This window comes from Anolis sagrei, chromosome 2 (genome assembly GCF_037176765.1).
Source record: "Anolis sagrei isolate rAnoSag1 chromosome 2, rAnoSag1.mat, whole genome shotgun sequence".
Classification (NCBI taxonomy): domain Eukaryota; kingdom Metazoa; phylum Chordata; class Lepidosauria; order Squamata; family Dactyloidae; genus Anolis; species Anolis sagrei.
In genome coordinates, this window is record NC_090022.1 from 185416414 (window position 1) to 185442516 (window position 26103).

General features: G+C 42.6%; 1 protein-coding gene across 1 annotated transcript in view; it reads right to left on the bottom strand.

The window, feature by feature from the left end:
• The window catches only part of STAC3 (SH3 and cysteine rich domain 3), a 51077-nt gene that overhangs the window by 7894 nt on the left and 17080 nt on the right, over positions 1-26103 (bottom strand). Inside the window, exons 3-11 of the mRNA XM_060763009.2 lie at positions 24162-24429; positions 20708-20805; positions 15770-15824; positions 15578-15669; positions 14578-14644; positions 8319-8365; positions 5813-5904; positions 2785-2836; positions 39-188 (exon numbers count right to left, since the gene is read on the bottom strand). Coding sequence (XP_060618992.1) covers positions 39-188; positions 2785-2836; positions 5813-5904; positions 8319-8365; positions 14578-14644; positions 15578-15669; positions 15770-15824; positions 20708-20805; positions 24162-24429 — 921 coding nt within the window. The remainder of the gene's footprint in view (positions 1-38; positions 189-2784; positions 2837-5812; positions 5905-8318; positions 8366-14577; positions 14645-15577; positions 15670-15769; positions 15825-20707; positions 20806-24161; positions 24430-26103) is intronic.

Sequence of the window (26103 nt, forward strand, 5' to 3'; positions counted from 1 at the left end):
GAAGTTTTGATTTGACAATGCTCCTCCAAGTGACATACCTGATCCTTTTTTAGTGTGATCTGTCCGATCTCTTTGTTGCCCACGAAGGAACGCAACACCTTGTGTACCCGCTCTCCTGCACGCACCCGGATAATGAAGTTTGGTGGGAAATATCCAATTTTGTCCCCAATGTCTCCAACTTTCTTGCCCTAGGAAAGCCACACAGGAGGGTAAGTTGTAAAGAAGTCAATATGCCAAAATTCCTGATTATTCCATCTCCACCACCAAAAAGCAGATATGGAGACCTTCAAATCCCTCCCCCATCTCTCTCTGTCATTTTCTCTCTGTGTCTCTTATGTCTTCCTGTCCCAACAGGTAAAAACGCATAATATAGTAACTATATTTTCAGAAAACACTTCTCTCACTAATGTGAGATATCTTGATTTCTTCTCCCCCAGAGTTATACATGGGCACCCATCCAGATCCCTCATTACATTATTTTCAGTGTAGTTGCTCTGCACTTTCTAATGGACAACACTGAAAAATATTGCGAGAGAAAAGCCATTGAACCTTAACAAAAGCAGCATTTTCAATGGAGGGAGACTTAAAATTAATTTTGCCGATTTCCTTGAACCGCTTTGCAAAAATATTCAGTTTATTACCACATAAAACAGGACGGACTTTATATTCATAACAGGTTATTGGCTGAGGATGAAATTGTGTGTTATGCAGCATATATGAGGTTTGAAATACTGTGCTTGCTACTCATGATAACCACAGAGAAATGGGGGAAGGTTTGAGGAGAGGACAAGCACGGCAGAAAGGGATGCTTAACCCTTCCATCCCACCTATTCTGCCCTGCTCTTTCTCAATTAATATTTTTGCCCAAATAGCAACTGAGACCAGAAAAAAATTGACTGGAAGGGTGAGATTTATGTACCCCATATTCCCTATTCACTGCAAGTGCTCCCTACCTAGGAAACTAATCCCAAAGCCCTTTCCTCTACTGAATCTCTTCTCAAATGCTTCCTTTGTCTCTGTTCATTTACCAAACACCAGTTGAACTCCATTACACACCATAGCTGTTGCTGTGGGCTTTCAAGTTGTTTCTGACTTATGGAAACCCTAAGGTGAACCTATCTTGACAAGATTTATTCAGAGGGGTTGCCTTTGCCTTCCTCTGAGGCTAATGGAGTGGGACTTGCCCGGCTCACCCAGCGGGTTTCCATAGCTGAGCAGGGTTTCAAACCCAGGTCTACCACAAACTTTATTCAACACTTAAATAGCTAGGGGCCATGATAGCACAGCGGATTAAACCACTAGCTGCAGAAAACTTGCTGACCGGAAGGCATGGGTCAGGGTGAGCTCCTGCTGTTAGCCCTAGCTTCTGCCAACCTAGCAGTTCAAAAGCATGCAATGTGAGTAGATCAATAGCTACCACCTCAACGGGACGGTAAAAGGAGTCCATGCAGCCATGCTGCCAAACAATGGGCTTCTCGGCATGGAAAAATTGCATCTTCCCATGGCCAGAGTTGAGCATCATCTCCAGACACCGGAGATGGAAAGGGAAACCTTTATCTTTGTTTGTATATTTTATGTAATTGTTGTTTACTGTATAAAAGGCATGTATGTTTCCCTATATATGTGTATACTGTGATACGCTCTGAGTCCCCTCAGGGAGATATAGAGGAATAGAAATAAAGCGTATTGTTATTTTACTGACACAAAAACACAGTATGTCACAGCAAATGAGATCTATATGCTGGATTTCGTATCACAAAATCAAAAGTCAAACACTTCCCAAGTGTATTATTATTATTATTATTATTATTATTATTATTATTATTATTAAACCGCTCTGACTCCCCATGAAACACATTGGTGAGCTCATTAAAATAGAGTTTCTCTACAAATGTAATACACATTAAAATGGTGCAGCTGGCATGGCACCTTTCAAGGAATCATTAATATCATAGCAGAAGATGAAAGATCTCAAGCCTACATTTACAGTTTGCCCTTGACATTTGTGGATTTGACTTTTGAAGATTTCAATAATTGCAGACTTGATTAGCATATAATTTCTAGAAATCTCTACATTTTCTAGAGCAACTAAATAATGGAAGAACACATCTTTAGGAAACTTGGGCTACCTCATCACACAGGGAAGAAGAAGCATCCTAGGATGCTTCTGTCCCAGTTTACCCATGGAGCCCCATGCCACCCTTCATACAACATAAGGCAATTTTTGGTGGGGCTACATGGGTGAACTACATGGGGGAGGCAGCATGGTGAGATGCTGCTGCCACCAACACAGAAGCTGTCCCGTGTTCCGTTAGGAAGAACAGGGCTTCAACAGAGTTGCAATGTTTTCCCACATGAGATGGGAAAGTCTCAGCTGGTGTCCAAGGATTGCCTTGCTACCACCCAGATTTGCCATGGAGGTTGGTGAATCATGACACTGGACTTCATCAATATGAGGTCCATAGTCCTCCACCCTATTTTCCTGATTTGCAGAGTGCAGAGAAGGGGTCCAGGAATTGTGGAATGAGCTAGGCATTCATAGCCAGGACATGAATCCCTAAAAACTCAGGTGAGGATTATGACCCACAGGTTCTCCTGCCCAGCTCTAAAGCCATAGTGTGGTCAGTGCTTTGCAGACTCATTGAGTTTTGAAGAAAAGTTTACCTGTTCCAGTATAACAGCAACAAGAACAACAACTATTATAACAACAACAACAACAACAACAACAACAACTTTCCTTTCAAATAATCAGATTCATCCTAGAAGCAGAAAGAATCCTCTTACCCGCCACCATTCTTCATTGGAGTCATCCACAATGACAATTTTGTCCCCGGGACTGAAAGAGAACAGGTTCAGGGTGAAGTATATGACTTGCAAGCAACATGGCATCTGTGTGTTCTGAGCTGCCCATAGGAATCTAAGGGTGCATCTACACTGTAAAACTGATGAACAGGGCTTTGAAATTCTTTAATGGCAGCATCTCAATGCTGTGGGATTATGGGAGTTGTAGTCTGCTGAGGCACCAGAACTCTTTAGTGGAGAAGACCCAAGATCTTGCAGAATTTCACTGCCAGGATTCCATAGTATTTTGCCATGGCACTTAAAGTACGAGGGTTGAATGAAAAGTAATGCCTCCACCTTCGTTACTTGGGTTTGGGTGGGAATATTTTAATAAATCAAACGCAGAAATAATCCTTAGAATGTGCTCTTTAACTACCACTATTCACTTTTCCATATAATCACCAGACAATTGGATACATTTCTGCCAATGATGAACAAGTTTTCTGAATCTGTCATGGAAGAAGTAGACACTCTGTTTATGCAACCCATCATACACAGATCTTCCGATAGCTAAGCAAAGCAATAATGCGACCCACGCATCCTTGTGAAATGCTGATTATGCTTGAAATTTCTCTCTAAGTGATATTTATGATAATCCTGAATCAATCTGTCAAGCTTTTGCTTTTGAAACTCGTGGTTGCTGTCACAGGACGTCCAATTCTTTGTTTGTCAAGCAAGTCAGATGTTCCCACCTCAACATCTTTAAACTTACTTGCCCAACAACGCACAGAACTCACATCAACACAATCACCATAAAAAGCTTGCATTCTCTGAGGAATCTCCTTTGGGGTGACACCTTCTCCTGTCAAGAATTCAATGACTGCACGTTGCTTAAGTTGCATTGACCGACCATCTGTGCAGGGTTCCATACTTCGCACTTTAACAACAGAACCGTTCAATACTAAGGCTTTTCACCAAAATGGAACTGTAAAGGAGAGTCTACTGAACAAGCCAGTACCTGCCGCATACCAGTACTGCCATCTGTTGAGGAGTTACGAAGGTGGAGGCATTACTTTTCATTTAACCCTTGTAGTATTGAACTGTATTATTTCTACAGTGTAGATTGTTGGAAATAGCAACCTTCCAAGCCTCCACAAACTGTTTGTAAATGTGTATAATTGTTAACCATATTGTATGTGCATTTTGGTTTGCCAGTTTGACTGTACCTCTTTGGTGTGGGAGGGGCTTTAGACGCAGAACTTCATTTAGTGTAAAGTTTGCATCAGACTTCAGTGGAGGTGGATGCATGTATGTTGTTGTTTGGACTTTAGTACAGTATGCTTTTAGACCTCAGTGGAGGTGGATGCATGCTGCTATTTGGACTTTAGTACAGTTTGCATCAGGCCTCTGTGGAGGTGGATGAATATTGCTGTTTGGACTTTAGTAGAGAAGTATGACTTATGGACTTCAGTGAGTACAGCTATACTTAAAAAAACTATGGACAACTGATTAAGCCTCATACCCTGTGTACTCAACACAGAGAAGAAACTATATCTTATCTAACTGAACTCTAATAAGAAATGTGCCTGTTTGCTGAATATATACAAGAAGTTTTTTTTAGTAAACAAAATATGTTATTTTTCAAAGAAGACTTTATCTCTGAGTGCATATTTTAACTAAGTGGTTTTAAGGGAGTGTATATCTTTTGGGCAATGACAACTGCAAATTCCATCTTCAAAGAAAAAACCATCCTCTGCTAACCAAATATATCTTTGTAGTAGCATGTCTTTATCCATGGTAGTTTAAAGACATGGTTCTTCAGTTTAACAGCTGAGTTACCTTTGTGCCATTACATGAGTGCTTGTGAATATCACATTCAAAGAGTTGACTTCTAACAAGGCCATGCTTTTCTTGACTAGTGGTTTTCAAAAGGTGGTCTCCACCTTTCACATTTGCCAAATGGATGTGACATCATTTCTACCTTTTCAATAAGGTTATGGTGCACTTATTTCCAATATAGATGTACCCTAAGATTCCTCCGGTCTCTTTCCCCAATCTGAACACTTCCCCCAATCTGAACACCAGGGTGACATACAGGGAGCATACCACCCCCCTGCTGTGTCAGCTCCACTGGCTGCCGGTTCAATTCTGAGCATAATTCAAGGTGCTGGTTTTGACCTACAAAACCCTTTACGGTTCCTGTCCAGTGTATCTGTCTGAACGTATCTCCCTCTACGTCCCACCCCGGAACTTGAGATCATCCGGGGAGGCCCTGCTCTCGACCCCACCGCTATCACAAGCGAGGCTGGGGGGACGAGGAGCAGGGCCTTCTCGGTGGTGGCCCCTCGCCTGTGGAACTCACTCCCGGAGGAAATTAGAGCGTCAACATCCCTCCTCACCTTCAGGAGGAAGGTAAAGACGTGGTTGTGGGACCAGGCTTTTGGGCAACCTGACAATTAGATATGGAAACCAGATGAATAAGACTAAAAGGACTGACAATTATGGAATGGGAATTTAAACTATGAGATTGTGAAACGCTGACCCTCAAGGAGGTTTGTATGGAATTTTTATTGGTTTTATGGTTGTTTTTACCTATTATAATTATTGTCTTATGGTAATTGCTGTTATTGATAGAATTGTTGTTGTTAAATGATGTATTTGTCTTTTGCTGTATGTGATGCGGGCATTGAATTGTGCCTTGCTTTTGTAAGCCGCCCTGAGTCCCCCCCCCCCCCCCCGGGTGAGAGGGCGGGGTAGAAGCAACCGAAATAAATAAATAAATAAACATGACAAAACAAATATCATCTGCTAATGTGAGGACTCATGCAAGTCAAGGATGATAGGAGTTGAAATTCAACACAACTTGTTGGTGAAGAGCTCCTCTAGTGTTTGACACCAAGTTCGTTCTAAGTAGCTCTCTGTTGGGATCTGGCTCTGCAAGGCAAGGATTTCAGTGCCACCCACATTTGGTATATGATTTTGACCAACAACAGGGTTGCCCCCCATCTCCATCACTATCACCACTACGCACTGGAAATCCAGGTCATCCTTCTCCAAGGCTTTGAAGCGATACAATGCAATAAAATAGTGCGACTGTTGGAATCCAGGTTGCTGCTTCTTATTCTGTTCAGGAAAAGAAAGGAACATTTTATGATTAAGCATTGGAGTTCTTGACAGCAACCACAAAACCCTTTAAAGTAAGAACAATTTTCTTCCAAATAGCCAAACATTCCCTCAAATGACCTTACAAAATAACATTTCTGAAGCAAGTCGAAATTACTCATTATACCTAAATGGTAACACATTGTTCTTACTTTTAAAACACATAAAAAGAACATTGGCTTGTGGGAAGGATATTTGAGAAACTACCTGCTCCCATATGAGCCTGACTAGACAAATCACAAGGGGCCTTTGGTAACCATAAGGGTTTGGTTCCGGGACCCCCATAATTACCAAAATCCATGGATGCACAAGTCTCATTATATATAATGCTGTAAAAAGTGGCAAAATCAAGATTTGTTTTTGAAGGGAGCAATATTTTCAAGCCATTGATAGTTGAAATATTGGCATATAGAATCCATGGGTATGTCTAAGGATTATGATGCTATGAAAACAACGTGAAAACAACGAAGTCCTAGACTTGCTTTACTCTAAGTCAAGATCATTTTGCACAATGCTCCAGTTAGTAGACCTTTGGGGTATACTTGAAAACACACATACACAGGTAGATCGTTGACACCTGTGATTTACCCATGCCAAAATTCACCCTAACTGAACCATGGTATTTTAATACAGTTTCAGAGGAATTTGTGATGGTGTGTAATGAACTCATACCTTTGCTTCGTAGGCCGCAGCCTGGGAGTCAGTGAGCAGGCCTCCATGTTGGGAGGGCAGCTCAGGATAGCTGACATTTTGGTAAAGGCAGAGAGGCAAGGGGAGGAGTCAGCTAACTCCTGATTGGCTCAGACCCCTAGGGGAGGAGTTGAAAGAGTGTGTAAAAAGGCTGTACTTTCTGTCAGAGTGGGAGAAAAATGATTTGATCGTAGAGAGAGATGGTTTTGATCTAAGAAGGAGAAGAGGGATTTGATCTGAAAGAGATAGGATTAGGATTTTCAGGCAGGGAGAAGGGAGTTTCTGAGTGAGTGAGAATTAGACTGATAGGGAATAATAGAGGACAAGTGCTCCAGTGTACTTTGGCTTGGGCAGTCAAAGGGAAGGCTTGTTGACTTGTATTAGGAGAAGATACAAGTGGGTTTATTTCCCTACAGTGCAGAGTGGTCTAGAAGGAACCTAGTTACTCTCGCAGGCAGCCAGGGCGGCTGGTCTAAGAGACACACTGTTACTTGCTATAGAGATAGTGTGAGGAAAGTAATTCACGTCAAAGAAAAGTTACTCCTTCTATAGAAACCATTTGTTTTATAAGTCTGTGCCTCAGAAACCAACTACGCATATGTACCACTCAGTAATGAGTTGTTTCAAATATTTCAGTAAACCTGTTCCCTAGTTTACTTTTAATCTTCCTCAGCCTTGTTTTGTCATATAAAGCTAGTTCCAGTCAGCCTCTACATCTCTGCAATTTTGTCACAAGAAAGGGAGCCAAAAAGAAGAACCGGTGTATAGGGACATTTTACCTCAAGTATATCATCTAGTTAATTCCTCAAATGGTGATTTGGGGTGGTGGCAGCATACCTACCATATACACACACCTTTCTCTCTCATTACCTGTGTGTAACACCCTCGCATATACCTGTCACACAGGAGCAATAAGTGACCCTGATCTCTTAACCCTCTTTACATGGTGCAATGGGTTAAACCCTTGTGCTGGCTGAACTGCTGACCTGAAGGTCAACGATTTGAATCTGCGAGATGGGGTGAGCTCCTGTCTGTTAGCTCCAGCTTCCCATGCAGGGACATGATAGAAGCCTCCCACAGGATGGTAAAACATCCGGGTGTCCCTTGGACAACATCCTTGCAGGTGGCCAATTCTCTCACGCCAGAAGCAACTTGTAATTTCCCAAGTCGCTTCTGATACACACAAAAAAAGTCTTGGGAGGAGTGAAAAAAATAAAGTAAAACTGAATAGTTCAGTACCACTGCCTATTGGTGCTCACATGCCATTTGGCTCCTTTTTGCATAGTTTCTTCTACAATAATGAATTGTTACGTTTGTGGTAATACTTTCGGTACACTACTGCTGTTTCAATTATCCCAGCGAAAGGTACACTTGAGCAATTCCTCACCCTTCTAGTTACTAGGGACTGAGGAATGGAGGCTGGCATGTTAAGGCCCTTCCACACAGCCATATAACCCAGAATATCAAGACAGATAATCCACAATATCTGCTTTGAACTGAGTCCACACTGTCGTATAATCCAGTTCAGTGTGGATTTATACAGCTGTGTGAAAGGGGCCTCAATGTGCTTGACTTCCACCCAGGCCTGAGTGCTCCTGGCACTCAGAATGGCACATTATGCCATGTTTTCCTACTCTCCCATGCACACCCCCTCCAAAAGGAGAAAAGTGGCTGATGTCAGGCACCTTGTCATCAGGGGCATTCTTCTCAGTCTTCTGACCTTCTTGATTTCCTAGAGGGGGGAAAAAAGAAAAGGCAATCATGTATATTGATACATGGAAAGAGTTCAGGTGGATCTTTCCTCTCCCTAAAGTCCCCAAAATAAACTTCTCTCAATGTGTCTCTTTCTTATTTTCACTTTGTTTACAAAGTCCAGTTAGTGCCACAGCTCTCACCAGTCCCAAACAACATGGCAATGACCATACTTACTAAGGGGATACTGATAAATGGAGCTCTGGGTGGCAACTGATTCAGAAGAGCCAAGTTTATTGTTCCAGATTGTTTTACTTCGTTGTACTCATAGTTCACATTACAGCAGTTAGCCTTATTTATTTATTTACCATATTTATACCCTGCCCTTCTCAACGCCGTAGAGGACTCAAGGTGGCTTACATATATAGACAACAATTAGATGTCATAAAAACATACATAATAAAAGCATATGCATTAAAACAATAATTAAAAACATAAAACCTTAATCACTTAATTAAAATCATGCAATTCTATATCATCGTCTGTGGCCATTCCAATTTGTTGTTGCACTATTCCATATTTCCTTATTGCACTGACTGATTACTCACTGAATGCTTGATCACACATCCATGTCTTTAGATTTTCACTTAAGGTCTGGAAGGAGACAGCTGAGGGAACTCTATAGCCAAGGGGCCACCACTAAGAAGACTCTGTCTCTCATCCCTGCCAACCGCACCTGCGAAGGAGGCAGGACCGAGAGCAGGGCCTCCCCAGAAGATCTTAAACTCTTTTATGCCCTTCTTTTTGAGGCAACGAGATGAGGAAACTGAGAATCATAGAATCCTTGAGTTGGAAGAGACCCATGAGCCATCCAGGGCCCTTCCACAGAGCCCTATATCCCAGAATATCAAGGCAGAAAATCCCACATTATCTGAGTGTAGACTCAAATAACCCAGTTCAAAGCAGATATTGTGGGATTTTCTTCCTTGATATTCTGGGATATAGGGCTGTGTGGAAGACCCCTTAGTCCAACCCCTTGCCAAGAAGTAGGAAAATTGCATCCAAAGCATCCCCGACAGATGGCCATCCAGCCTTCGTTTAAAAGCCTCCAAAGGAGGAGACTCCATCACACTCCAGGGCAGAGAATTCCACTGCTGAACAGCAATCACCATTAGGAAGTTCTTCCTCATGTTCAGGTGGAATCTCTCCTTTTCTGTAGTTTGAAGCCATTGTTCCACATCCTAGTCTCCAGGGCAGCAGAAAACAAGCTTGCTCCCTCCACCCTATGACTTCCCCTCACATATTTATACATGGCTATCATGTCTCCTCTCAGCCTTCCCTTCTGAAGGCTAAACATGTTCAGCTCTTCAAGCTGCTCCTCATAGGGCTTGTTCTCCAGACCCTTGATCATTTTAGTCACCCTCCTCTGGACATATTCTAGCTTGTCAACATCTCCCTTCAATTGTGGTGCCCAAAACCAGTTTTCCAGGTGTGGTTTGACCAAAGCAGAATAGAGGGGTAGCATGACTTCCCTGGATCTAGACACTATGCTCCTATTGATGCAGGCCAAAATCCCATTGGCTTTTTAGCTGCCGCAACACATTGTTGGCTCATGTTTAACTTGACAAAACAAATATCTTTTTCAGATGTACTGCTGTTGAGCCAGGCGTCCTCCATTCTGTTTCATTGCATTTCATTTTTTCTGCCTAAGTGGAGTATCTTGCATTTGTCCCTGTTGAACTTCATTTTGTTACTTTTGGCTATTAATCTTTCTAATTCTGTTAAGATCATTTTGAATTCTGCTCCTGTCTTCTGGAGTATTACCCATTCCTCCCAATTTGGTGTCATCTGCAAACTTGATGATCATGCCTTCGAACCCTTCATCTAAGTCATTAATAAAGATGTTGAACAGTAATGGGCCCAGGACGGGACCCACACAGCAAAATAATCACTATGTGTTTATTTAGGATTTTTTTAAAAAAATAGCAGAACAAAAAAAAACACTCAAGGACAGCTAACCCAAAAACCAAACAAGGGATATATTCATATAATGATTACCAGAAGAAGCCGGTGTTTTTTGAAATGGTTTCTTCATGACAGACAATGTAACTGAAATCCACTAGCAATTAGGAGATCTTTCTACATAATTCTCTATAATAATATTTCTGTTTGATCTCTGTTCCATCCGTAATCCGAGGCACAGCTTCCACAGGTATAGCTGTGTTTAGCCTTGTTTGTACAGGTAACGCAATCTTGACATATTGCATGAAAATCAGATATTTTAGATTACCCTTTGACTATTTTAATTTGAGGGCTCCTCTCACTGCCATGGCTATTTGCCAGAGCCTTATCTTCCAGGAGTTCAGTGTTATGAGCTTTTGTGCTTTCCGAGTGTTCAACTATTCCCCGGCAATCTGCCGTTGTCATGAAGACTTTTAATTCCTCTGATGTTTATAAAAAATATTCCTGTGTTCCTTTTCAGCCCAGAAGAGTCCTCAAGGTGACCGGCAATTTCAAGCTTAAAAGCCATTCAGAAAGTTAAAACATTACCAAAAGCACATTTAAGAACAGAGGAGATAAGCGTCCATCTTTGCTAATATTGGATTGTCATGTCGGGGCTGCTTCTCATGGTATGTTTTTTCAGAAGCAAGTTCTTTATGAGTCATTGCCTTGAAGTGATACTCATCCGATGTTGCACAGACTTTTTAAGGCCCACTTTTCCTTGAGCTAGCATTAGACAGCAACTTGTGTGCATTTGTATTTTTCAATCAAAGCTGAGAATCACAGGATGCTAAACAGTTCTATTGACTGTTCTCTGTATCTGCCCTGTTATGTCAGCTCCACTGGCTGCCGATCCAATTCCGAGCACAATTCAAAGTGCTGGTTTTGACCTATAAACCCTATACGGCTCCAGTCCAGTGTACCTGTCTGAATGTATCTCCTTCTATGTCCCACCTCAAAGCTTAAGATCCTCTGGGGAGGCCCTGCTCTCGGCCCCGCCTTTGTCTCAAATACGTTTGGCAGGGACAAGGGACAGGGCCTTCTCAGTGGTAGCCCCCTGCCTGTGGAATTCGCTTCCCAGGGAAATTAGATCATCGTCATCCCTCCTCACCTTCAGAAAGAAGGTAAAATCGTGGTTGTGGAACCAGGCCTTCGGGCAATCAGGTTAAAGGACAATGGATAATAGGCCTGGGTAACAACGGAAAAATTTGTTTCTAAAATCGATTCGTTTTTTTGGGGTTTTTTGCGTTTCGATATTTAAAAGAATTCCGATTTTTTTTTAAAAAAAGTTTGATATTTACGAAATTTCGTAAATGGTAAAAAAATTACAAAACAATAACGAAACAATAACGAATTAATTCGTTAATGGCGGACGCGACCGCGCAATACGCTAAAAAACCTCCAAATGGGACTGGGGGAACTTCTGAAGCTTCCCTCTCCCTCTGTTGTTGACTGTTGGTGTGATATTATAATTTTTTTTCACTAATTAAACAAAAAACAACTATAAAACTTGCCCCAGACATGCAGAAATAATAACGAAACGACCTCAAACCAATAACGAAACAAATACATAACGAAATACGAAGCATGTACGAAACGAATTGAAAAATTCGTTTCGTTTTTAAACTGCTCCAGAATGGTTCGTTATCACTTCGTTAACAAAAAATAACGAATTTTTAACGAATTACGAATTAACGAAACGAAACCGCCCAGCCCTAATGGATAATATTTGACCATGGCTTGGCAGTGGAATTGGATAAGTTAAGTGGAGTAATCATTAGTATAGGGCTAGAGAAATAGCCACCAGACTGGCAATAGCTAAATGGATCATAAGTATACTGTTTAAATTTTATTTTAATGTTCATGTTTTTAATTGTTATATTTGATATTTGTATTTTATGAAGCGGCATTGAATTGTTGCCAATTGTAAGCCGCCCTGAGTCCCCCCAGGGGTGGAGAAGGACAGGGTAAAAATCTTCGAAATAATTAATAATAATAATAATAATAATAATAATAATAAATGTGTTTGCACTGAATGACAGATCCCAAACATGTACAAGTAATGTCTGCACATACATATGCAGTGCTTTTAACATAAGGCTACTTGGGAATTAGCTCTGAATTTTGAGATAAATGTGTTGTCAAAGGCTTTCATGGTCAAAATCCCTGGATTGCTATGAGTTTTCCAGGCTGTATGGCCATGTTCCTCTCCTGACATTTCACCCACATCTATGGCAGACATCCTCAGAGGTTGTGAAGTCTGTTGGAGTTCTTTCTCCCACCCTGGACCTTTCCAACAGACCTCGCAACCTCTGAGGATGCCAGCCATAGATGTGGGCAAAATATCAGGAGCAAATGTTTCTGGAACATGGCCATACGGCCCGGAAAACTCACAGCAACCCGTTGAGAAAATTGTTCATAATTTCCATTGCCATCGTTTAGCATCATAATTCCTTCCATACAGTGCAGCTGAAAGAATCTACTTTAAAAAAACAATTCCAACTTCAAAAGCTGGTCAAACTTGTGGATGAAATCTACCTTGAAACAAGAACACACCATGCACATTATCTCAAGACGGCATACAGTTTTGATGGTGCAAGCCAGGCTATAGGCAAAATTCAAACCTTCCTACTGAGAGAAGGTCTTCCAATTGGGGTTACCTCCATTCCACAGACTCAGCTATCTGACCTTAATAGGAAGATTGGCCCAGATGGCAAACCATTTCTCCTTTTCTTATGAATGCACATCTGCCTTTTCTTGATTGAAATCAACCTCTCTTGAGCAAATGTTTGGATTGCAGAGCCTTTTAGGATTAAAATCACATGAGGGGTATATCCCAGTTCCAGCATACAGTATTCTCCCTCAGTTCGGCCCCACCTACACTGCCATATAATCCAGATTATCAATGCAGATAATCCACATTATCTGCTTTGAACTGGATTATGAGTTTACACTGCCATATAATCCAGTCAGAAGAAGATAATCTGTATTATTTTGGCAGCGTAGAAGGGCCCTTTGTTAACATCATCTGTTTTACTCCAAAATCAAAGTAGTTTTACAATCTATACAGTTCCTGCTCTCTAAAATCACCGTATTTCAGATTGTTTTAGGTCACACAACTGCACCAGGTGAGGGATATTTGCCTTCCCGACTCACAAGAGAATATACCATGTTTATATCCATATATACATATCAATCTTGTTTTCCTGTCAATCTTCCCACCACTTGTGTACCCACTGGAAGGCATGGACATGGCTCCTCTGCCCTCTTGACTCTGTAATTCCTTGTAGACCTTTCCAGACCATATGTGCATGTCCGTTGAGAGAAGTAAAAGCTTCTTCATTCAATTTTGGTGACAAAAAAGTAAGGGGATGGGAGAGGAGGAGCGGAAGGAGGAAGGGTGCACATGGGACTCTAGAATAGGTGAAAGGAAATGAATGTTGGGTGCAGGACAGGGGAAAGAGAGCCAGGACAGCATGGCAGTATTAGGAGAAGAAGGGCAGTGGGACGGGGCTGGGAGGCTGTTCCTATGATGGTGCCCTCAGCTGATCTGAGCTTAATTGTTATTGTACAGTATGACTGCCATACACTCTATACCATAACTACAATTTTATCTACCTGGATCTGATAAGAAAGATTTCCTTTCTAGGAAGGTTCTGGGTTTTCCAGGTGATTCTATTCTCCAGTTCTGTCAGATGTTACCATAGAATCGCTTTAGAGCAGTGGTTCTCAATCTGTGGGTCCCCAGATGTTTTGGCCTTCAATCTCAGAAATCCTAGCAGCTGGTAGGCTGGCTGCAATTTCTGGGAGTTGTAGGCTAAAACAACTGGGGACCCAAGATAGCCACATGCCCCAGAAAGCAGAGAATCTCAAACTTTCAGACATATTCCGAATGGCTTTAAAAAATGATGACATCATGCTTGCTGAATGAGGATGCCAAGGTAATAATCACCCACCAATCTATCCTGTCCCCCCAACTACCCCATCTTGATTTGGGCGCATGACATGCTACCAAAAAAAAAAGTTATTTTCCTAGAACGCAGAGTAAAAAGGGATTTGTTTGTTTTTTCAGATCACATTATCTACTTCGAAACAGCCTGGGGTTTGAACTTTAGGGAAGGGCCTTTAACAGCCTCACTAAACGACAAACCCCAGAATTCTGCAGGAGGCAGAAACTGGATTTTAAGTGGATTTTTTCTCTCTAGTGTGATGAAGTAAGTAGGAGTGGTTTCCCTAAGGACTGGCACTTACCTTCCTCTGGCTTGTTACCTTCTTCCTTAGGGCCCTCTGTTTCCTCTTCCATCATAGCAGCCAATGGCTAAAAAGCAAGTAAGGAAATTAATCAAAAGATATGGTATATCCTTTGTCACATCATTAGGCAATATATGTCTAGCATGCCCATTCTTGGAGCCTCCATCTCCACCAACATTTGATACCACTGCAGATAGTTAGATGGAGGATTTCAGCAGGTTGCTTCTTACACTAATCCCACTGCAAAAATTCCCTTTTCTGTGCAACCATTGAAGGGGAAAGAACCTTGTTCTATATTTCACCTAGAGAAGGGTGCATTAACAAACCCATGGAGGCTGCCTGATTCCTACCTCTGTGCTAGGCCTAACTTCAGTCCCCACCTTCACCTTACTACAATTTGAAATGCTAAAAACAGGCACACCATGTTGTCCTGATTCCCAACCACTGCCTCCCAAAGCAGTTGCTCTACTCTGAACTCAAGAACGGAAAACAGAATGTTTTAGGACAGGAAAAGAGATGCAAAGATGGGCTCAAAGTGAACCTTAAAAACTCTGACATAGATACTGAGAACTGGGAAGCCCTGTCTCTTGAGCACTCCAGTTGGAGGTCAGCTGTGACCAGCAGTGCTGCAGAATTTGAAGAGGCACGAACGGAGGGTGAAAGAGAGAAACGTCTCAAGTGGAAGGCGCATCAAGTCAACCCTGACCGGGACCGCCTTCCACCTTCCACCGATGCCCTCACTATGGGAGAAGATGCAGATCAAGAATAGGGCTCCCCAGTCACCTACAGATCCATCGCCAGGATACTACACCATCATCCTCGGACTACGAGGGATCACCTAAGTAAGTAAGTAAGTAAGTGACAAACCTGTGGATGCTGCCTGATTCCTACCTCTGTTCTAGGCCTAACTTCAGTCCCAACCTTCAGGTTACTACAGTTTGAAATGCTAAAAGCAGGCACACCACTTGTGTCCTAACGCTTCTCCACATATAATGCTTACATTCTTTTTGTCATCCTGTCCTTTCTTACGCTCTTTATTTGCCATGACAACACCCGTCCGCAGCGTCTCAAACACAGGGTCACCTCGGTTAGCTGTGGATTGAAACAGCAAGGAAAATAATGAGGACCGCTTCTTGCGGTGATGGAAGTCCATCATGGGAGGGCCACCAGAAGTCCATGATTGATGACTTACCAACTTGTTGTGCACTGTACAACGGGGAGCTGTAAGCACGACGGAAACCTGGGGGCTGCAGAGCAAAGATGAGGGTTAGGCAGCAGCAAATCCCTACCCTTCTTTATAACTATGGCAGTGATGCAGGCAGTGGCTAACAAAGCTACATCTTGTTCTCATCTAGCTTTGGACTGGACAAAAAGTATAGCTATGAGAATAGTAGGGAAATGAGGACACTGTTCCTCTAAATAAGAATACTTTCCCCCAAATGATTTTTCCCTTCTAACATTGTAGAGAGGAGGGCACTGAAAATGTTTCGCACCTACAGTTTGTACATTTGCTGTACTCACATTCCCATGGTAACCTAGCCCAGCCTCCTCTTTCCTTTGGATGCCTACATTGTATTTCTAAATGTCCGGTCGAACTTTTAAATTACTGCAACACTAGACGTTTGAGGACTGCATGAAAATTTCACATGTGAAGAGAGATTTCCTTTTGGGGAAGAAAATGCCCTCATTTTGTCCTCTGCCCCTGGCTAAACCCCTGATGAGAGACATATATTGATTTATATCCTACGAATATAAAAGAAAATCTGTTTTTAGAGGGGTTTTTCCCAATAAAGAAATTAAAGGGGTGTAAAATAGTTTAGAAATTATTGGGTCACAGTTGGAAGGGATGCTGAGGGCCATGTAGTCCAATCGCATAATGCAGGAATCCACAATTATGGAATGCTTAAAATCTCCGACAAGTGCATCCTCTCTTTTACTTCATTTGTTCATATTACTCAGCCATATCCAGGGAGAGGCGGATGAGCTCCCTCTATCAGCTCCAGCTCCTCATGCGGGAACATGAGAGAAGCCTCCCACAAGGATGATAAAACATCAAATCATCCGGGCGTCCCCTGGGCAATATCCTTGCAGACGGCCAATTCTCTCACACCAGAAGTGACTTGTAGTTTCTCAAGTCACTTTTGACACGATAAAATAAAAAAGCCATATGATCACCTCTAGTAACTGTTATTCCTATTTTGCAGAGGCAGAATTGAGGTCAAGGAACAGTTAATAGAAATAATATGTAATAATCTTGGAACAAAATGTAAGATTGAATCCAGGGTGTTCAAGACTCAATGAACAGCCACTATATGCGTATTTTTTGTTCCGATATAGCTGGGGGGGGGGGGGGTTAATAGGGCTGAGACAGAATAATTGGCCCTCTATACATTTCGGCCTGGAAAATTCAAGGATGGGAAACTGGCAAGAGGTGAGGTTTGTTTCAGTTGTGAATAAGACTTTGGATGTTGCATGACCTCCATTCACAAATAATTTTTAAGAGCTTAAGGGTTGTTTTAGCAAAAAGGAAAATATTTTCACAATGTTCAGAGTCTTGGGGGCCTTTGTGGGCAAAAAACATTGTCTTGGTAAACACACAGGTAATAATCATCATCATCATCATCTTTATTTAATATCCCACCACCATCTCCCCAAAGGGGACTTGGGGCGGCTTACATGAGGCCAAGCCCAACAGCATATTACAATAAAGTAAAAACCAAAACACAATAACAACACCGGGAGCCCCCGGTGGCGCAGTAGGTTAAACCCCTGTGCCGGCAGGACTGAAGACCAACAGGTCGAAGGTTCGAATCCGGGGAGAGGTGAATGAGCTCCCTCTATCAGCTCCAGCTCCTCGTGCGGGGACATGAGAGAAGCCTCCCACAAGGATGATAAAAACATCAAAATCATCTGGGCGTCCCCTGGGCAACATCCTTGCAGACGGCCAATTCTCTCACACCAGAAGCGACTTGCAGTTTCTCAAGTCACTCCTGACACGACAAAAAAAAAAATAACAACACAGTAAAATACATACAACATATGAGTACAAAGACCATAAAGCAAAAGCAAAAGCAAAATCATACATAGTAAAATAACATAACATAACAATGAAGATAAAAACTAAGATACTAAAAATACTAAAATCAGGATGAGATAGGGATGGAGCAGATTGTTTGTGGGGGAGAAACTTGTAAAGAAACAGGGTAATAAATATAGACCTTAATACAGGTGGGGAATATACTCTAGGGACAAAAACCATTGAGGGGGAGCAACTGTTTATGATAATATGGCTACTCTCCAAAAGCACATCGGAAAAACCAGGTTTTGAGATCCCTATTGAAAATTTCTAAGGTGGGGGCCTTCCTAATCTCACCAGGCAATGAGTTCCAGAAATCACGTAATGAACTGTGATTTCCCCACTCTCTGAATCTAGAGCAGTGGTTACCAACCTGTGGTCCGTGGACCACTAGTGGTCCCCAAGAACTAAAATATGGCCCACAGCCTCACCTTTACTACACCGGTGCAATGAGAGCAACTGGTCTTGCAAAACCCACTTATAGTGCTGAGACAACGTGGATTTCAGGAGGAGAGAGGCTGACTACCCACAAAGGCATGACAACAAGCCTCCTGACTGCTGCTTCTGCTCGTCCTCCCTCCCCCTGAGCGGAGCTGTTCCATGTGGCGCGTGGAAGTGGGGGCATCTTGGTGTCTTCATTTTAAGTCCTGTTCCTGGGGTTATTTGGAGTGCTGATTCATAAAATTGCATTGGATAGACCACATCAACTCTAGATTATTAAATATGGCTTTATGTGAGCAAGCAGATGGAGACTACTGGATGGCATAAATTCTGTATCAGAAACTAGACCTAATGTGGTCTATCCAATGCAATTTTCTCAATCAGCACCCAAATAACCGAACCGAATCTAAAGTTGACCAAAAACTGATTCGTAATCCTTTTGGTAATGTTAGAGAGTGGTCCCTGGTGAAGTGGTCCCTCATCAAAAAATAGTAGGGAACCACTGCTCTAGAGGGTCAAAGGTTTCCCATCCCTGAACATGCATTCCCTAACATATGATGATCAAACATTTGTGCTTCCCCTTTCTTCTGTTTCTTTAGTATTCTGTATCTGTGACTTCTCAGCAATACAGGACAAAATACAAATTCCATTGTGGTAACAGTGTCTTGCAGCAATTGACATTCAGGTTGAGAATGTTTTACCCCACAAAGGAGTCTTCATTTAGGAAAAACCTAGCACACAGTGGCACTTATAGCTGAGCGTGACTCCTGGCAAGAAAAAAGATGCTGCATGACACTAAATAACTCAGACGTTTATTAGTTATACATGGGAGAACAAATAGTGTGGACAGAGTAGAGTAGGCACTATGACCTACATATTTGTAGGGGATATGTTCCCCAACTTTACATGGATACGTGAAACAACGGATAATAGAGAACACTTGCATTTTCTATGGGACACACAATGGAGTTATGGAGAGGCCCTAAGTAAACAAGAGAAACTGTGGAAAAGTGAAAGAGACTACTACTTAAAAACAGGGGTGAGACAACAGGAAGTGAGAGAAACCTACCCCTAGGAAGGGAGATTCACTCCTGGAAGAATTATCCTGGGGAAAAGGTGTCTCAACCAAAGCTTTATCACCAAACCTTTTTTCCCAAACAAGCCCATTTTTCCAAAATCTCAGTTATCACAGGGACAGAAAGATGGGGAGGAGAGGTGAAATCTTCTGAACAGAGACCCAGGGAGCAAAACAAACACCGCAGGGGTGTTAATCCTTCCCTATACTATCCAAAGCACGTACGTGATGTGTGGTTGGAGTTACACTTAAAAATGTACCTGTTCCAACTTACAAACAAATTCAGCTTAAGAGCAAACCTACAGAAGCTTTCTTGTTCATAACTTGGGGACTGCCTGTATATCGGATCCACTGATATGGATGTCATACTGTATATACATACAGACTCAAGCAGCGTGAGTTTAGTGTCATCAATACTCATGTTTGAGTGTTTCAAAATCCATATGTTATGAAACCTGAACTAAAATTGCTAAAAAGTGTGCAACTAAGCAATGCTGGCTGGTGTAATAGTGATGTCCCCAATTTTCTGATAACTATTGTAACATATAGCAATATACAGCTGTTTACAGGCTTCCTAAATATGAACAGACAGCTCATTTCATCTCCAGAACCACTGCAGTGATTGAATCTGGATTACAACTGAGCCATTGATGGTTCCAGAACATAGCATAAACACACAGAAATCCTTTTTCTTTGGTTAAGTAGATTCTTGCTGCAAATATTAGGGGATACATGGAATCAGATGATACTTTTTCTGTTCTCTATTAAAGCAACCAAAGTGATTGCTCTTTTCTTGGATTAGCATGCCTTTGTGTCTCCTTCATTGAGAGATAAAACAAGGTATAAAGAAATAATAATAATAATAATAATAATAATAATAATATTTCTTTATACCCTGTATTATTGTTTATTATTATTGGCACAAAAACACAGTATGTCACAGCAAACGAGATCTATATTCCAGATTTCGTATCACAAAATCACAAGTTGAACACTTCCCAAGCGTCTAGGACTGTGTGATGTATTTTCGAATGATGCATGCAGATCCAAGTAAGGTGGCCTACTGCAGTTGACAGATCATGATTGTGTCGATGTTTATTGTTTCCAAATGTCAGCTGAGATCTTTTGGCATGGCACCCAGTGTGTTGATGACCACTGGGACCACCTGTACTGGTTTATGCCAGAGCCTTTGCAGTTTGATTTTGAGGTCTAGATAGCAGCTAAGTTTTTCCTGTTGTTTTTCCTCAATGCGACTGTCACCTGGTATGGCAACATCAATAATCCAGACTTTTTTCTTTTCCATAATCGTGATGTCTGGCGTGTTGTGTTCCATTGTTTATTATTATTATTATTATTATTATTATTATTATTATTATTATCCTTTGTTGTTAAGTGTAAACATTTTCCATCTTCATACTGTGGGGCTAATGCAGTTGCAACATGCAAACCTCCAAGCCTGTGCTGTAAAACATTATGTTAGGGACAGCAAGCAGCCAGGGCAAGAAACCTTGCATACAGAACCGACTGGGGACACTTACAATTTTGCCAAAGCAGCGCTGAAATTCTACATAGCCTTGACACTGATGATGGATGTGGGTTTTGCAGTTCTTGCATCTCAGGCCATATTTGTTGTTGACTATGCAGAAAAAGAGATGGGAAATTAGTTGGGGTCAATAGAGGTCAAGGAATCATGAGGTTTGAACAATTCTCTCTACTCTTCAGGACCAAACGAGAGGTGACACCAGCATTAAACATTAACTTTTAAAGGAAAGTTTGTCTTTCAATCACATAGAAAGTAAGGGGTGTGAAAAGCCACTTTAAAATACTAAACTAGCATTGCCAGTGGGGAAATTAGAGAAGCCACTTTAATGGTTGTACAGAAGCAGAAAATAAAGCAGATTTTGTTTGTTAAATACTCAAGTAGTAAGCAACACTTACAGAAATTTCCTCTTTTACACAACCATTAATGGTGCAGGAAACCTCTCCTGTTTTTACTCTAAAGAAAAGTGACAATTTCTTCCCCTTCCATTAAAACCACTTACCTCCTGGCTGGGCCTTTTCAGTATCTCAGACTAACTAGGCAAGACAGGTGGTGATTAGCATCAGAAAGAATATCAGAAGGAACCCTAGCAAGCATGTTGTATTTCACCACATAATAGTTGCACCCCTTCCCCCCCGGAGGGGAGGGGAAGTGAGATATAACTATTGTGCAATTGTGACTTCCATAGTGAAAAGGCCCCCTTTCATCACATAATAGTCCTGTTCAGGGCACAGCTATACAGGTGGGTGAAGTTTCACCCACTCACATGTCTATACTCTTGAAGTGTAGCTGTGGAGGGGAAGGAGAGTTCACATGCTTTCCCACCCACCTCTCCCCTCCAAGTTACAGTGCTCTGTAGTTAGGAGGGGAGAGGCTAGCAGGCTGGTGAACTTGCCCATCCTTTTACCGCGCCCCCACCCCCCCATTTACGGAGGGGACAGCTGTGCGGGCAGGTGAAGCATTATCTGCCTGTGTGGCAGTGCCTTTTGGCACAGTATGGCTGTGTGCCGAGTCAAAAGGGCAATTGCACCCTTCTTTTATTCAGCCAGATGAGTGAACAAAGGGTGTGACTTTTATGCAGGGAAGTGCAAAACACCAATTTTGCCTTCCCCAAAAGGAGTGGTGGTGATGCAACTATTATGCGATAGCAACTATTAGGCAATGAAATACAGTATATAACTTGCACCCCAACCTCACACCAAGGGTCCCATTTACAATGCAGTTATAACCTTTATTTTAATTTAACTGCCGTGGCCAGATCTTCTAAAATCATGGGGTACAGAGACTGGTCATGGGCACCAGGGGAGTTATTTAGCCGAAAATCATGCCCCTTCCTTAACTACTAACCCCAGCTTTCCATGGGATGTTGCCACAGCAGTCAAAATAGAAATATAGCCTTATAATTGAATAGTATGAATGGGCCCCATAATCACTAGAGCTAGAACCGCATGAACTCCATTTCTACCTGTAGTTGCCCTGTGCAATGAGCTGTTAGAATGGCAACTTGGAACTATGAAGTATATTTTTACACTTTGGACTTGGTCCATCCACCCAGTTTGCATACTAGTCCTTTCTAGAAAAGATGTCCTTTCATTCTGGGGCTGCTTGACCTAAGCACCAAGGGGTGTCTTTTCAGCCAGACCTAATGTTTGGTCAGAGGCGGCCCTAGGTAATTTTCAACAGTAAACAAACAGTATTTTGGCGCCACCGCCCCCCCCAACCAATCATTGATATATATATTCTGTTCGTCGTGGGAGTTCTGTGTGCCATATTTGGTTCAATTCCATCATTGGTGGAGTTCAGAATGCTCTTTGATTGTAGGTGAACTATACATCCCAGTAACTACACTTGCCGCACTTGCTCCCTTGCCTGGCCCACTTTGGGTCTGGAGGCATGCCTGAAGACCCTGGTGTGTGCACCAAAAGTCACATCTTCTCCTGACTTTCTCCTCAGCCATTGGGACCAAGAGAGAGAGAGAGACAGAGGTGGAGATGCCCACCTTTCCCGAAGGTAGGCGCAAAAACAAAGGAGGGAGCGGAGGTGGGAGACACCTCCAGCTGGAGGGCTCTCTCTCTCTTGGTCCCAATGGCTGAAGAGAAAGTCAGGAGAAGAGGCGACTTTTGGTGCGCACGCTGGGGTCTACAGACACGCCTCTGGACCTGAAGCGGGCCAGGCGCAGTGGCTCCACCCCTTGGCTCACCCGCGGATTGGGGAGAGGAGAGGAGGCGGGTGGAGCGCTGGGGGATTGGGAAAGGGAGCCGGTCATGGGGAAGGGATCGAACGCGGAGAACGATTGAGCGCCGGCTCTGCTCGCGCACCTGGTGGCCAGGTGGAGCAGGAATGAGAGGGGCTTGGCGAGGCTCAAGGGCCCGGCCCCTTTGGGAAGAGGATTGCCCGGCAGCGAGGCAAGAAAGCCGAGGCTCCCCCCGGACTGCTAGGGCTGTTGTGAGCTGAGGGGGCGCTCCTCAAGGGGCATTTACAGAGGCTCCTCTGCGCCCCTAGCAAAAAAAAAGTGTTCTGCGACCGCTTACTTCGCATAATGGACGAGCCGCCCCTGTGTTTGGTAGAGTAAAGCAACTGACTCATGTAGGAGATTTTGCTTGTTATGAATCTGCAGCAAGTTGTTTGTTTGTTTCTTTGTTTGTTTACTATAGCTTTACCCCAAGGGAGATGGCAAATTGCTTCTGCTGTGGGAAGTTGCAATTTTTGTGTCAAAATAACTTAGATATCATAGATAACTTTAGATAGCATGCACTTTAATTTAACAAGGATGCATTCTTCCTGTTAAGTGGTCTGTAGATAAGGCATCATCTGCACAAAATAGAATAGGCAGTGTGCCATGAGAGAAAGAAAAATTATATTTTCAAACATACCCTATCTATCGCTCTGTCGCTCTATCTATCTATCTATCTATCTACATACATACACACACACACTTAGCTCATACTTTTGTTGTTGGTTGGTGCTCAGAGCTATATCTTCTCTGCTATTGAAATCTAAATCCAATTGCTGGGCTGTTACTAGAATCAAAGCCACTTTTTGCTGAATGGTAAGTCAATACATATGTAATTCCACTGATTCAAAACACTTGAGTTTTGGATCAGCAATTGGATTTAGGTGTTAATGCTTCACTTTGCTGCAAAACCATACCTTCCCTGTTTTTATCATCTCCCAAGAACCCCCTCCCCCCCCCCCCGCTTTCTAACTCTGCAATAACCTTTCCCTAGCTCCTACCCAATTTACTACCTTCATACTGTATCTTGGAAAGCAACGTGGCATACAGAAGGGCATATAAACTCTCTGCAGTGAAAAGAGAGATTATGCTCTACCCACTATGTCCTTAAAAAAGACCCCAAAATCCCATTATAAGGGGGAACCAAGGGAAAGAAAGTAGGATCCTCCAACCACCGCCATTCCCTCATAGCTTGGTTTCCTCAAGCAAGAAGACTTACGGACAATCATGCGGGCACAGACGTCACAGAACTTGGGCTTCTTGAAGTAATGATCCTTGAACTTGTGAGGTTTGTCATTCACGGGTTTTTCTGGCTCAGGCGGTGGTTCAGGCTCTTCTTCTTCCTCCTCCTCCTCTTCCTCATAGATGTAGTAAATCGGTCCCCCTGAAGGGCTGACCAGCTCTCCATTGGCCTGTGGCTCCTCTGGGGCAGCATCTTCCTCCTCTTCGTTGGGCTTACGTTGGAAAATCTGCTTTAGCCGCTGCAGCTGAGGATCCGGAGCAGGTGGGGTGGGGGGAAGGCAGGGCGGGATGGGGTAGGGGCAGGTGGACAATCAGCACTTGATAGATGCCAACAAGGAACCGTGGCAAGGCAACCACAGCCACTGGCATGCACACTCCCAACTTGTTCACAACTAGCTCAAAAAAAGGAGGCAAAGTAATACAGAAGGAAAAGCCATCTCCAGGACATCCCCTCAGGGCCCTGTGGCAAAATGAGTAGGAAGAGGACCCGGCAAATAGAAGCCCAAAAACTACATAATAAAAGCAGAGATGCCATTTGCATGCAGCACTTTTTGCCTGCAACACTACCCGGAAGGTGGTCTGCAGCAATGAAGCCAGCTAGATGCAAATGGAGAAGCACAGAGCAAGAGTTGCATTGTACAGCGCCCACCATCATGTTGCAGAATTTTAAACACATCAAGAAAGGGAAAGAGATTCAGAGAGAAAGAGAGAGATTCTGTGTGTGCATTTATTTTACTTAACCACATGCTTGTAAACCAGCTGTTTTTATATGTTGGTTACAAAAGTTAATCGGTGCTAATAACTGGAGTTTAGGAACATCAACGATTTGGTTTCTATCGGGAAGGTATTATTTTGCTTCACCACATGCTTGTAAACCAACTTTGTATATATTGTTTTCAAAGGCTAATAGGTACTAATAACTGGAGTTTAGGAACTTCAATAATTTGGTTTCTATCAGGAAGCTATTGCCCAATCAAGTATTATATTCCACTTTTTTGTCATTATGTGATTGATTATATTAATGGCAATTTTGTTAAATATTTTATCAATCCATTTGGAATTGCTCTCAGGACGCTTCCAGACAGCGCCAAATTGTGGGATTTCTAAGAAGAGCAAAAAATGTGGGACCTCTGAGAAGATCCCTACACTGACCTGCTGGTCTGAGGATGTCTTCCCCCACCGTCCTCACTGGTCTCCCTTCTCTGTATTGGGATACAATAAAGGGTGGACGGGGACATCCGCTGGAAGTTTTTTTTTAAGAATATGATTATGCGCTGATCCATATGCACATATGCGCATATTCTAATAGAATGAATACAAGCATGTTCACATGTGCCCATATACAGATCAGTGCATAATAGGGGGGATTAAAAAAAAACCCTTCTGCCGGATTTCGCCCTTCCCCTAATTATTTATTAAAGCTGTTTACAGTGTTACAGTGTTTGCAGTGTTAATTAAAGAGTTTCTGAGAGTTCTAGTGGCTCTCCATTAGTGCTTCCTTTCAATCAGCTGTGTGTCCATTTGACAGCCAATCTGATGTTTTGGGCTTTTTAAATGGGATGGACATCGGCTGTAGCAAATCACTGTGAGTTTTCCAGTGACGTCCTCTAGCCACCCCCATTTTGAAATGGAAACTCTTGTGATTAAGGTACTGTGTGGATGGGGCCTCAGACTATCTATGACTACTTTTAACCATCTTAATCTTAATCCAAAAGAGTACAGCCTGTGCAATACACCAGGATGTAGTTGGGCAAGGTGGAGGAGTGTGTCTCTGATCCAGAAGTTGCTTCTGCTGCCCGGGATAATGCAAAGAAATCTTAGGACAGCAATAAGCTGGAAAGTGTTTGCGTCAGCAGCGGGGAGACAGCCATACATTCCCTTTCCTAAGGCTATGGTTGTTAATATATCCCTATCCCATG